At 30.6% G+C, this 14,578-nt stretch overlaps 1 protein-coding gene across 1 annotated transcript in view; it reads left to right on the forward strand.

Moving 5' to 3' along the window:
- The first annotated feature begins 7,592 nt into the window (after positions 1–7,592).
- Positions 7,593–14,578, forward strand: part of side-VII (sidestep VII transmembrane protein) — a 32,213-nt gene continuing 25,227 nt past the window's right edge. Inside the window, exons 1-3 of the mRNA XM_089706842.1 lie at positions 7,593–7,653; positions 8,068–8,200; positions 8,940–9,148. Coding sequence (XP_089562968.1) covers positions 7,593–7,653; positions 8,068–8,200; positions 8,940–9,148 — 403 coding nt within the window. The remainder of the gene's footprint in view (positions 7,654–8,067; positions 8,201–8,939; positions 9,149–14,578) is intronic.

The following is a 14,578-nucleotide window of genomic DNA, read 5'->3' on the forward strand; positions in this document are numbered from 1 at the left end:
ACACTGTATAGTGTACAATAGAATGCCTTAGCAAATGTTCGCCGTGAATACTTAAATGGTCATAACTTTTTTATTTACGAACCGATTAACTTGAAATAAACACTAAATGTTAAATGAAGATTACTACAATATATTAATGAAAATCGCAACTAAATCGGATAAGCCGTTTCTGAGATTAGCGTGCACAAACATACAGACAAACAGACAAAAAAATTTATAACTACAGTTTTGGGTTTGGGATCGATTTAATAATAACCCCTGCTATTTTTTTTTTACATATTTTTATTGTACAGACATCACTTTTCTAGAATTTTATTATATGTATTGATTGACCACGCGCAAGGTTACTAATTTCCACTACATCCTCACGCAAATCGTCAATTTTTATGAACATTGAATCTGTAAATAAAAAAAAAATCAAAAGATAAGTACCTAATTTTATTAAAAAGCTACTAACAAATAAAGTTTTATCAAGAACTAAAGTGACCTTCTTTGGGCGTATAATATAGTCTTGTAAAAGTTATACATAAAAATAAAATTTCATCATTTTCTTATTTTGTCATAACTTTAACTAATTAAAAACATGAGTATAACTATATAATTATAATAAACAATAAATATAAAAGCTACAACTTACCTTTTGTGGGAACGCAAGAAGGCGAAAATTAAAAAATAGCCGAAGATTTTTAAAAATGTAACCAATGAACACAATCACTGTTATCTACTATTACCCAAAGAGAATACAAATACTACGTCTTTTACCTATATAACTGTAATGGTGTCTTGTTTGACATCAAATAATAAACATCTACCCTCACTTATAAAAATTTAGTATATTCACATGAAATATAAGCGCACCTGAAATGGACTCTGGGAAGATATGAATTATTTATTTAACTTTAAAAAAAAAACAACCTCACCAACATCATAATTCATAATATTTAAATTATGAATTTCCAAGGAGCGTTAATATTATGTAAATTGATTTAATTTTAATGAAATCTCATAGATGGCGCTGTTTTAAATTTGTCTTTATACTACTAAGATTCATTATACTGTTTCTCTGCCAAAATTACTTAAATGATGTAGTTTTTATAGTGTAAAGGTAGACAATAGCATGGCTTACTCAAAAACAACATTTAAACATGAGTCTTTATATTGTACGCTGTCGTAGTACACGGGATACGTAAGAAAAATAAAGGTTCACAGCTCCTCCCCCGAAGGTGATAGCATGATAATATGTATATAACAGCCTGACCCAACCTGTTAGTAATATTCATGCAAAATTTGAAGTAAATCCGTGCAGTACTTTCTGAGATTAGCCTGGACAAACATACAGACAAACAGACAAACAGACAAACAGACAAACAGACAAACCGACAAACAGACAAAAATTCTAAAAACTATGTTTTTGGCTTCTATATCGATTATAGATCATGGATTATGTATTCTTTTAAAAAAATATTCAATGTACAGTTTTGACTTTCCTACGATTTTATTATATGTATAGATAATGGTACTTAATTTTAAAGATCGTCGGGAAGTTTGTAAAATTATTATTTATTCCTTTTCCTTCGTTGCGTTGGGTTTTTCTTTTTAATTTTTAAATTTTTAACTTCGGTTTCTTATTTTCATGTGATATTTTCAAGTGAGTTTTTGACCTCTACCTCCATATTAGAAAGAAAAAGAAAGAAAGAAAAGAAATTTATTGCCAAAAAAAAACACAGCCAAACACATTATAAAATTTATCTTACAATTAGGCAAACGGAGACAGCCTCAGCAAAATGCTGCACAAAAGTAGCGCTGATTTTCAGGCTGTACCGGCGATTGCGGTTACATTACATTCCTGCATCATATTGATATCTATAAGTTTGTTGCTCCTTGACATCTTTTAAGTTGGGCCGTAACCGTGCACAAATTGTAATGGATCACAGTGGCAAAAGAAGTGGTATCTTTAGGAAAAAAAATTGCCAAGAGCCAGGCCTATGTGGCTTTGAGTAGAATTCAAAATTTCCAGGGTGTGGCTATCCTCCCGCTCCCATATCCCCCTCTTCTTTCACAGACTTTCAACCCTTCTCTTTCCACACCTAGTAAATGGCAGAACCGATTTTGATGTAAACCATATTATCTAATTATACCTATATGTATTATGTACACGTCATATCCTGTCGTTTGATGCTCCATTTGGTTTATTTATCTAACCACTGTCACCCCTAAATGTAATAAACGGATGAACCGATTTCGATAAAACACGTTGCTCTTTTATATTTTGATATGCCGCTTGAGTATATTATTTGATCACATTCGATTATTGTTCATTCCCACTTTTACCGCTGTAATCTAATAAATGGATAAACCGAATTGGATAAAAATATAACTAATATTTTTTCCCACATTCCCACTTTTACGGTTATATACCTAGGTATAATAAATGGATGAACCGATTTTGATACACTTTATCTAAGAACCAGCGTCGGAAAATATGCTGCCTAACACGCATCTAATTCGTATTACCTGTTAGCGAGCTACGGTGGCACAAACAGACACACATAGCGGTCAAACACTTATCACCCATCTTTTTGCGTCGGGGGTTAAAAATATAATACGACATAATTTAAAGGACATTTTATGTATAAAATTTACCTAGAAGTAAGCATAATTCTAATTTGACCCCTTCCCCCCCTACTACCTCAGCTTACCCCTCCACCCTTGGGGACTTTCGATATGATCACCTGGACATTTATAAGGAAAAACTGTAGCGTATAACAGATAACTTACGTTTTATCGTACACTGTATAGTGTACAATAGAATGCCTTAGCAAATGTTCGCCGTGAATACTTAAATGGTCATAACTTTTTTATTTACGAACCGATTAACTTGAAATAAACACTAAATGTTAAATGAAGATTACTACAATATATTAATGAAAATCGCAACTAAATCGGATAAGCCGTTTCTGAGATTAGCGTGCACAAACATACAGACAAACAGACAAAAAAATTTATAACTACAGTTTTGGGTTTGGGATCGATTTAATAATAACCCCTGCTATTTTTTTTTTACATATTTTTATTGTACAGACATCACTTTTCTAGAATTTTATTATATGTATTGATTGACCACGCGCAAGGTTACTAATTTCCACTACATCCTCACGCAAATCGTCAATTTTTATGAACATTGAATCTGTAAATAAAAAAAAAATCAAAAGATAAGTACCTAATTTTATTAAAAAGCTACTAACAAATAAAGTTTTATCAAGAACTAAAGTGACCTTCTTTGGGCGTATAATATAGTCTTGTAAAAGTTATACATAAAAATAAAATTTCATCATTTTCTTATTTTGTCATAACTTTAACTAATTAAAAACATGAGTATAACTATATAATTATAATAAACAATAAATATAAAAGCTACAACTTACCTTTTGTGGGAACGCAAGAAGGCGAAAATTAAAAAATAGCCGAAGATTTTTAAAAATGTAACCAATGAACACAATCACTGTTATCTACTATTACCCAAAGAGAATACAAATACTACGTCTTTTACCTATATAACTGTAATGGTGTCTTGTTTGACATCAAATAATAAACATCTACCCTCACTTATAAAAATTTAGTATATTCACATGAAATATAAGCGCACCTGAAATGGACTCTGGGAAGATATGAATTATTTATTTAACTTTAAAAAAAAAACAACCTCACCAACATCATAATTCATAATATTTAAATTATGAATTTCCAAGGAGCGTTAATATTATGTAAATTGATTTAATTTTAATGAAATCTCATAGATGGCGCTGTTTTAAATTTGTCTTTATACTACTAAGATTCATTATACTGTTTCTCTGCCAAAATTACTTAAATGATGTAGTTTTTATAGTGTAAAGGTAGACAATAGCATGGCTTACTCAAAAACAACATTTAAACATGAGTCTTTATATTGTACGCTGTCGTAGTACACGGAATACGTAAGAAAAATAAAGGTTCACAGCTCCTCCCCCGAAGGTGATAGCATGATAATATGTATATAACAGCCTGACCCAACCTGTTAGTAATATTCATGCAAAATTTGAAGTAAATCCGTGCAGTACTTTCTGAGATTAGCCTGGACAAACATACAGACAAACAGACAAACAGACAAACAGACAAACCGACAAACAGACAAAAATTCTAAAAACTATGTTTTTGGCTTCTATATCGATTATAGATCATGGATTATGTATTCTTTTAAAAAAATATTCAATGTACAGTTTTGACTTTCCTACGATTTTATTATATGTATAGATTTTTTTACACCTTGGCTTACATTATTGCATTTTTGGTAAGGATCTCTAATTTTTTTGAAAATGCAATATAGCCTATGTTGCTCAGTAAAGATGCAGCTTTCTAATGGTGAAAGAATTTTTGAAATCGGTCCAGTAGTTTTTGCGTGAAAACCATACATACATACATACATACATACATACTTACAAACTTTTCCTCTTTATAATATTATATATATATATATATATATATATATATATATATATATATATATATATATATATATATATATATATATATATATATATATATATATATATATATATATATATATATATATATATATATATATATATAGGTCGCACCCATATTGGAGGGAAGTTTTAAAACTACCTATAACTCAGAGGAATAAACCTATTGCTCTGAGACCTGTGTCTGAGACCTATAATATTATTAAGTGAGTGACGTTTCAGTCCATAGTTATCCACTCGGTCACAGATTACTAAATAGTTAATAATTTGGTTACAGATGACATTTGGTTACATATTATTACATCGAGGTAAAAGCGCGCAGAATCGAAGAATTCATAAATTATTATCTGGTATTACAAGTATATCTTGTTTATAACAATTATCTTCTAATATTTAAATAGAATTGGCGTTACTAAAATACATGATAAAAAATTTAACGATAAAAACATACGCGGTTATCAATATTCGACTAACAGGCAGCTACATTTTTTTTTATTTTTTTAAAAACAGAACACGACGCTCAATTTCGTTGTAAAATATTATCTGTGGTTTTGTTAGTTTGTAGTTATAATTATTTTAATTTACCTTAAATTGAGATTAGTAATAATAAAACCTAAATTATTAATTTATAAATAAAAACTTTTGTAATCTTGCATTGTAGTACAAATCTCGACATCAGTTCCAAGATATTTATTAAAAAAAAATATAAATACGGGGTTTAAATAATTTAATTAATTCGAAATATTTAATTAAATTTTCCACGTCATTAATTAAATATTTAAAACCTCTTTGGAAAAAAAAAATTACATTTCATACTGGCAGCTTACATTTTATACTTTAAAAAAAAAGAATACGCGCGCGAAATTCGAACGAAAAAAGTACAGACGAAGAAATGTGTGCCGTGTGCCATTATTATAATAATTGTTAGCGATAATATTATTATTCAAAACTGAGTTAAACTGACAGTTTGTATATAAATTCACATTTCAATTGCAGTCGAGGTGAGTAAATAGTAATTAATATTTTATTTAGGTTACCTCTCTATGAGTACATGAAAAATAAACACGCCTAAAAGGATATAGGATTTCAAATAACTTCACTTCGAAGCGAGGATTAGATCGATACACGTTGTATTAAAAAATGACAAAGCCGACCGTGTTAGAATACAAAGCGAAATGGAATTTTTTTCACGAACCGGAGACTGATTAAATGCTAAATTAAAAGTGTGGCAATTTTGATACGCTTTTGCTAATATCATGAGTTTAACTTGTAAGTGTTTATTATTTAAATCATGTTTTTAATAATATAGTTAGAGAGATTTTTATTTATATTCGTGAATTTTCATTTTAAGAGCTGGTAATGTGTGTGTGTAACCCCGCGTCTTTCTCTTAATTAGGAATAGGTAGGTACATAAATTGTTGATACTTAATACTCACATTCTTGAACAATTATGGCCAAAAGTCCTTGCAAATACCGAACTTGAGAAGCATTAAACAATTGAAAAGTAAAAATCGTTCACGGAACCCATCAAATTCACAAAATTTTATATTACACGATTCCGTTTCACAAAATCGGAAAAGCCCTTGAACATAAATTTCAGCCAAGTCGCTAAGTACACTCGGTGCTCAAAATTGGCACCATTGCAACTCTGCTTCAGAGAACTGAATAAATAGATAAAGTCCCTTTTTAATTATTCAAATGATGTCCTAGCGTCCTCCAAATGTTAGATCGTTTGTTAAGCAAATTCCAACCTTATTGTTAGAGATTGAAGTTTGTATTTGAATGGCTGTGTCAGAAATAAAACCTGTAAGTCTTCTTTCGGTTATAAAGCTTTTTTGCGTGTTTGGTTATGCAATTGGGACTAATACAGAGGAATCGTGGACAATGCCGCAATCCGTTTGAGTGCTAATGGATGTTACAGGACAATTTCAACTGAAAACTGAATGTAACGGGAATTTTGTTTAATTGTATTGTATGAACCATTTATATATCACTGAACAAGTAATTAACCAGAATTATGATATAGATTTATAGCCATATAGTTACGTCCGAGTAAAAATTCACAATGAATTTTTATGATAAGCCATTGTAGTGAATTTATAAAGGTTTTGATGTAAAACATAATCAAGTCAGGTATCTGTTATCTATCTTTACAGTATGAATAAATATTTAAGCATTTTTATAATTTTATAACTTGTGTCGAAACTCGAAAGACAAGACAGTGTCGCAGAGCTAATGAAAGAGTAATTACGAAATTTTTAAACAAAATCTCTATTTTAAAAGAAGACTATACATCAGAAAAGGATTAAGTGCTATAAAATAAAAAAGGACAGGTTTGTAAACTGGAAAAAATAAATTCAGGTAGTTTAAAAACATATATATCCAGAATTTAACTGGTTGAGAAATCCACGCTCTAAGTTGCATTTAATTTTGCGTATAAAACGAAGAACCGTACTACGAAGCAACAGTATTCGAATAGCAAAATAAACTAGAATATCCAAGGATACAGACAGGCAACTCGACATTCGGAAATTAATAGCATTTCCCTAGGTTGGTATACCGTTGAACGTAGAGGTTATGTAATAGCTGATAGCTTGCTGTAGACAGCGTGGTGGAATCTGATAACATACGTTTGATTGATAAAGTATATGTGTTTGGGTGTATACTCACCAGTGTTGTTTTAATCAGATTGTTATATTTTTATGTAAAACAGGTAAAGGGACTTACAAAATGTGAAGTTACGTTTTATATATTAAGCAAATGTATTTTATAAGTTACCCCGTTAAGTTTGTCTTAGATAAAATATGAACAACGTATCAAATCTTGTTACAATAATATAACATAGATAAAAATCTGTGATAAAAATATTGTAACGCGTATAGTTTTTAAAATCTATTTCAACTGCATACGACCCGTGTAACTAACAGCTCGAATAAAAATAATTCTACAAACCAATAACTGCCATTTTCATTTAGTATATATAGACGTAAAACGTTTCTTGGATGGCGGTTTAAATAGAAAATTTTCTACTGGCTGCAACTTGAATCGAATGAATGGACCAATTGTGAGAGAATGCAGTGCGCTTTTCGTTATTGTCTCAATGCAACCGGATCCAAGGAACCGGACAACCCGGGTATATCCGGGCCATTCTGCCCGTCCGGGTGTTTGCTTTTCCGCGTACAAATATTTTCATAGCAGCTCACGGGATGGAAATACGTTATTTCACGTGGGTTTTGTTTCAACATTGTAGGTACCGTTTTTTAAATAAAAAGTTTAAGAAGAAAATCCACAAGAAATGATATTTGTTTATTTTTTGTACAAATTAAATAAATAGGACTTCGTTTCTTTTAAGAAAGCAAAATTTGTAAATAATTTTAGCAGAAAATAGGTGCCTACAAAGTTTTATGAGCTTCATTTTATTTTTATGAGTAGGCATTCTTAACTTCGAATTAATTGAAGAGTACTTCTTATTATTTGTATTCTTCGACACAATCAGCTATATTATTCGTATAAACCTTATTATTTAAAACTATTTCTATCTTTACAGGACCAATATCACATATGGTGGCAGTAGCAGGGGAGCCAGTGTACCTACCATGTGACATCGCGACAGAAGACGAAGATGATGCAGTCCTACTGGTGCTATGGTATAGAGAAGACTTGGGCACGCCAATATACAGGTATTGATACTATTTTATAACTGAATTTCAACTCCAGCAGCCAATATCAATAGAAACTTGTGCATGAGCATTTTCAATTTCAACCCAAAAATTCCAAGAAATTCCGAGTATATATTGCAATGGAGTGAGATGTAATTTTGTTATGAATACTGGTACATTTTGGTTAACTTGGAATGAAATTGCATTTTGATATCAATCTAGTGTGGAGGCTTTTAGTTGTAAATCATTATCATTGTACATTGATTGTGAAGTCACTTATGTTACAGTAAAATTAGGTAAAATAAAGATCTCAGAAGACATAATTTAAAAATAATGTCTGTGTAATTGCTAATAAACAGACAAAATAGTAATTTCGTAATTTGTTAAATCAACACAATCAAAACGATAATGGATTGAAAGTTAACGCATTACTTTGAGCTAAACTCACGATATAATAATATACGATTTGAATACTCTCCGGGTAAAGGTTTGAAGCGGTCTTTGACTGGTAATCTTACCTAATGCAAGATAAGCCCTTTGGTATGTCATTTTCTTCATTTTGTGTATTTGGAATATATTTTATTCAGGGAAAAGCAAATGTCGCGTCAAATTACCCGATGGTAACGGAAGGCAAATTATTGTGAATCGTATTCATATGAAATTGTGTTATAGAAAGTGTCCTAAAAAAGTAATCCTCAAAATGGTTGGTCAAAGTATGACATAGCATTTTTCGTGTTCAAATAATTAATGAATTTCACAGCGTGGACGCAAGAGAGAAAGACTTTGGCATAGCGGAAAGATGGTCAGATGAGAGTGTATTCGCGTCTAGAGCATATTTTCTTCCCGAGAGAAGACCAGCGGAACTGGGCGTGGACCGCGTGCGGCCCACGGACCAGGGCCTGTATAGATGCAGGGTGGACTTCAAACAGGCACAGACAAGAAATTCTAGGATAAACCTTACTGTTATTGGTAAGTTTTTCAATTATTATCTTCGTTATAGCTTCTGTTCGTTCGTTTATTATTCTGACAATGTAGGTCAATATATTGCAATGGAGTAAGATGTAAAATGATAAGATGGCAATAATTGCTGCAGTATTTGAAAATTTTATTGAATACATTATAGTAACTTTTATGAAAAATTTCTGTATATCTTAATTATTGCGCACATAAAAATACAGCAAGAACATAAAATGAGTAACCTATCGTGCATCTTGTGTCGTTATTTTTGTCACGTATCGTTTTTGAATTGTCTTCATCTTCCATTATTAATACGAACGTGTTCAATTTTATATTTAAGATTTCTTTCCCTGGTACCTTTCAAGTTTTAGGGTATTAGTATCTACCACCATTGAAGCCATATTATTAAAATAATGAAATGCATTTTTACCTTGCCCCACTATGCGGATTGGATCTCATATTATTAGCATTTAGTTCCTTTCACTAGCCAGTTGGCCAAACTATTCTAATCTCTACCATTAGGTAACAAGTCACGTTATATTTTACGCTATCGTGATATCTTTTTAGCCAACATTATAAGGCCATATATCAAACAGAAAGATAAAATTGCATTTTACAGAGATATATGACTCGTGTGAACCTTATGCAAATAACGAGCAATTTGAAACACTAGTTTTGTACAATTTGGCTTAATATTAAACTGTACCTTTTCATATTATAATGGCTACATTGAAATACGACGGCAGTTATATTAGTAGGTACGTACTTAAGGACAATAGAAAATAAAGTATAATGACAATTCGTACGTTATTAAAAAATGCTAATGGAGAAACCTATTGTTGTTAAGTTAAAAATATTCTGAGAATTTATTTATATTAATTATATTCGTATGTTGTTATGAACTAAATAGCAAAATGTTCTTTCTGAGAGTTTAATTCGGAGATACAAGATGTACTTACGTAAAGTAGATACGTGTATAATTTATTAAACTGTTAGTTTTTGTAATGTTTCACAATATCTACAATATTTAACTGACTACAGGTAGTTAAGATTAAAAAAGCTTAAGAATTATTTTATGTCTGCTTAAAATCTACAAAAAAATTTCTTTCGCCAATCGTCAATGCAATAAAAATATATAATGTACCTAGGTACATGAAAAACTACTGTTCAATCTAATATCAAGGTAGTCTGATAACCTGCAGTCTCTTAATATAATTCATGTTTTATATTATTGGATAACAATCAGCTATCATAACAGAACAAAATTACACCTAATAGGGATATTATGACACGGTCGAGTAACATTATTTACCCAATCCATGTAAAATATTTTAAAATAAAATATGATGTGTGTCTTCTACAATTCTACAATATTTTGTAGAATTGTATTGTATTTTGTTGAATTGTAGAATGCAATTACATACAGCATAAAAAGTTGATATAAAATATATTTAGGAAAATAACAGGCACCCATCTTGATGCGAACATATTATTGTAATGAAACCAAATTAATTTTGATTATATTTTGTTATCATAGATATCAATATTTACGTGTGATAAATAATAATTAATCAATCGGGTATTTCCAATGACGACGGTAGACTGATTAATGCAAGAAAATCCACAATATTTTTCTGGTATTTCCGAGTTTTATCAATTCCTGGTAATTAATGTGAAACATAGAATCGTTATAACAATAACATTCATTTTCAGTTTCATATTGTTTTATAACGACTATTTTTTATTAAATTAAAACCAATGTTTTTGTAGTTTGAAATAAATTTTATTCTTCCTATTTTATTTGGATTATTGTTAAAATTATTCATGGTATGAAAGCTTTTATTTTATCTTCTTTGTACAAATATTTATGTAATCATTTTATCATTTAACTAAACCCATACTTTATTTAATCACAATTGAATAGACGTATCTATGCTTAGATTGTCAGATGTTTTATAAACTTCAACAAATACAATTTTACGTCATTATGAAACGACTACATAATAAAATGTAGGGCTTTACATAAACCAATTACAATTCCATCCCTTTGTAAATAGTATGAAAGATTTTTATCCAAATCGGGTCACCAAAATATATTTAAAACTTACATAAATTTCAAAATTACCCCGCATTCTTTGCATACAACTTTTGCGTCTTTTATTTAAGCTCGTAACATTTGAAATATATTCAGAATAAGATTATTTAAAGTCACATACAGCATCACAAAGGCGAAGAACAAAAAACCTCCCTTTCAAGCAAATAAGGCCATTATTACTTCAGCAAAGAGCTTAAAATAAATAGCTAGTCTTTATAATAATGCGCTTTTAGTACAGCTTTTGCGACTTCATAATCGTTTTGTGAGTAATATTTTATTATTTCAAAGGCTTAAGATTGTGGAGCGAACATTAAGCGGGAGTCAATGGGACACTTTCATGTTAATGACACTTAAATTTCGTGCTTAATATAACGTCATTTATGGTAAACATTTTGTTCTATTAAAATTAGATTTGTTGATAATGGATTCGTATGAAGCATCTTCTATATTGTTTTGTGTAAAATGGCGAATTATCACTTATAATACCACAAGAGCCTCAAAATTATCGGGTATTTTCCGATAGGTTCGTTGCAAACAAATGAAGGAGTCAAGGTTAAAAAATCACGAGCGCGAAGCGCGAGTGATTTTTCCTGAAAAACTTGACGACTTTTTGTTTGCAGGGAACCTTGAGGGAAATGCCAGATAATTTTGAAGCTCGTGTGGTATTCGGGGGATTATTTTTCCGTCCCAAATGTCGGCCAATAATTTCACAATTGAATTCAACCTTTCAGTTTGACGTCAACGACCAGAGAAAATTTTCAAAAAATTATCAGTATAATACCATGTAGGTTGTACCACGTGACGTCGAATGGTGCAATTCTATTGGTCGATATTTGGGTCGGAAAAATAATCACTTATAATACCACAAGAGCTTAAAAATTATCGGGTATTTTCCGATAGGTTCGTTGCAAACAAATGAAGGAGTCAAGTTTTTCAGGTTAAAAAATAACGAGCGCGAAGCGCAAGTGATTTTTCCTGAAAAACTTGACGACTTTATTTGTTTGCAGGGAACCTTGAGGGAAATGCCAGATAATTTTGAAGCTCGTGTGGTATTCGGGGGATTATTTTTCCGTCCCAAATGTCGGCCAATAATTTCACAATTGAATTCAACCTGTCAGTTTGACGTCAACGACCAGAGAAAATTTTCAAAAAATTATCAGTATAATACCATGTAGGTTGTACCACGTGACGTCAAATGGTGCAATTCTATTGGTCGATATTTGGGTCGGAAAAATAATCTACAAAATCTAATCATACTCATACAGATACTTAATTTTTTTAACACTAAGCAATTATAAAATAAAAATAAAATTACGTATTAGAAGAAAGAGTATGCCAATATGGCCCTTTTTATAATTTATTATCTAATCTTGGACCTTGCTTCATAGACTGAAATAAAAGTATATGAAGCTCCTAGTCTTTCATATATATTATTTATTGTGGACTATTATGCATTTTATGAATTTTGGTTAAGAGAAAAGATCGAGAAAAACTAAAGGACATTAAAAGTAAAACTAAATTCAAGAATGCATATAATATAACATACAAACAACTAAAGTGGAAATGGACAGGTCATAATATGATAAGAGAGAAGAAGGAAAAATGGACTAGACAAATAACAGAATGGTACCCGATAGACTGCAAAAGGAACAGAGGAAGACAACTTACAATGTGGGAAGATGGTATTCGGAAAATAGCAGGTCCAATGTGGACTCGAAAGGCTAGGGACAGAACAGAATGGCGATCTTTAGAGGAGGCCTTTGTCGGAAGACAAGTTGAGGAGTAACTACCGTTTGCCGAACTAAAATCACTTAAATATAAATTAAATTGTTGAGTTTATAAAGTATAATTAGTTAGTAAATGTGAGTAGTAATTAGTTCTGCGGCATACTTAGAAAAGTTTTGTAATTTAAATTAAGAACAACAATAAAGGCTTTTTATTTTATTTATTTATTTATTTATTATGAATTTACAGATACGAATTAGCCTTATTTTTAATATTTGCTACGAATACGGACAAAGTCAAGCAAACATTTGGTCGATAAATATTTTGTAAGCATGTATTAGTCATAGAATAGATGCTTACAATATATTTTTATGCGGGAATTCTTTCCACATTTACAAAAAAAATACATATTATCAGTATGGGATTTAACGCCCTATTCAATTCTCTTTATTATAAACGCTATCATAAAAAATAAACAAAATATTGAACAATTTATTGTGACATGAACCAAATTTCATAAAGGAACAAGAAATGTTTTTTCAAAAAAGTCTATTTTTCTTCAGCGCGCTTAATCTCGCACTTTTGGATTTGTGCCAAGTGAACTTGGTCTTATAAATTGTATAGTCGAAAAATTTCATGTAATTGTATCAAAGATACTGGGATATCTGGTCAATATACAATAACGACTTATTTAATAGGTAATATTTTTTAATCGGGCAATCGTTGCCACAGTATTTTAACCCATAGAGCCCCGAACAGCCCGATCGGTCCACGACACAATAGATTTTCTATTGTGTCTGAGATTCCGCGGCCCGAGTTATTACTATGTAATTTATAACATTGTAGTAACTTTTATGAAAAAACAAAATTCAATTTTATACACAATATGTAAGTAGGCAATAAATCGGTACAAATAAATAGAGTAATAATGTTTAACTTCATAAAAACTAACCTGAATAAAGATTGCTAAAAGGTTAGTGTGAAGTATAAAATATCCAAAAAGCAATTTACTGAATATCCTTTGAAAGGATCTTAAGTAGGACACTTTGTGTGTTCCTAACGCATGAAACTTATGCTCCGGGGAGCCCTTCCATTATTACATGACCTGGGGAACCCTAATAAATATCGATTCCGTATAGGCGAAAGATGTTTAGCTGAGATAATGCACGACGCAATTTGTCACACACAAAAATTAAGGAGCTTTCTCCCTATAATTTTCGTATGACAGTAAAAAGAAAATAATAAAATATTTTCATGTAAAGTTCAGTAGTTAATTCAGAAATTATGCCAATAAGGTATGATTTTTTTAAACGTTCATCTTAATAGTTTTATTTATACCAATATAATTATTTATACAGTGTACGTGTCAGTCACGTACAGGCAGTCTCGCTTTCCTTGCGTACTGTACAAGTATTTTAAAAATTCTCTCAAATTTCATCCCAATAAAAGTTAATATATACCCAATTAATCAAGATCCTTCTAGTTTGTTATTCACAATTTCCATTTTAATTTAAACAAATTTAATTCACCATTCCTTTCTCACTTAATCAACCCATTTTAGATTGTACCTAATATTGTATTGCTAAGTAATATGAACATTTGAAATGTTGATAACTGAAAAG

The sequence above is a fragment of the Colias philodice genome, chromosome 18 (genome assembly GCF_061535455.1).
Source record: "Colias philodice isolate Cphi_HAF_F1 chromosome 18, ilColPhil1 Martin Lab GWU primary, whole genome shotgun sequence".
Taxonomy (NCBI): domain Eukaryota; kingdom Metazoa; phylum Arthropoda; class Insecta; order Lepidoptera; family Pieridae; genus Colias; species Colias philodice.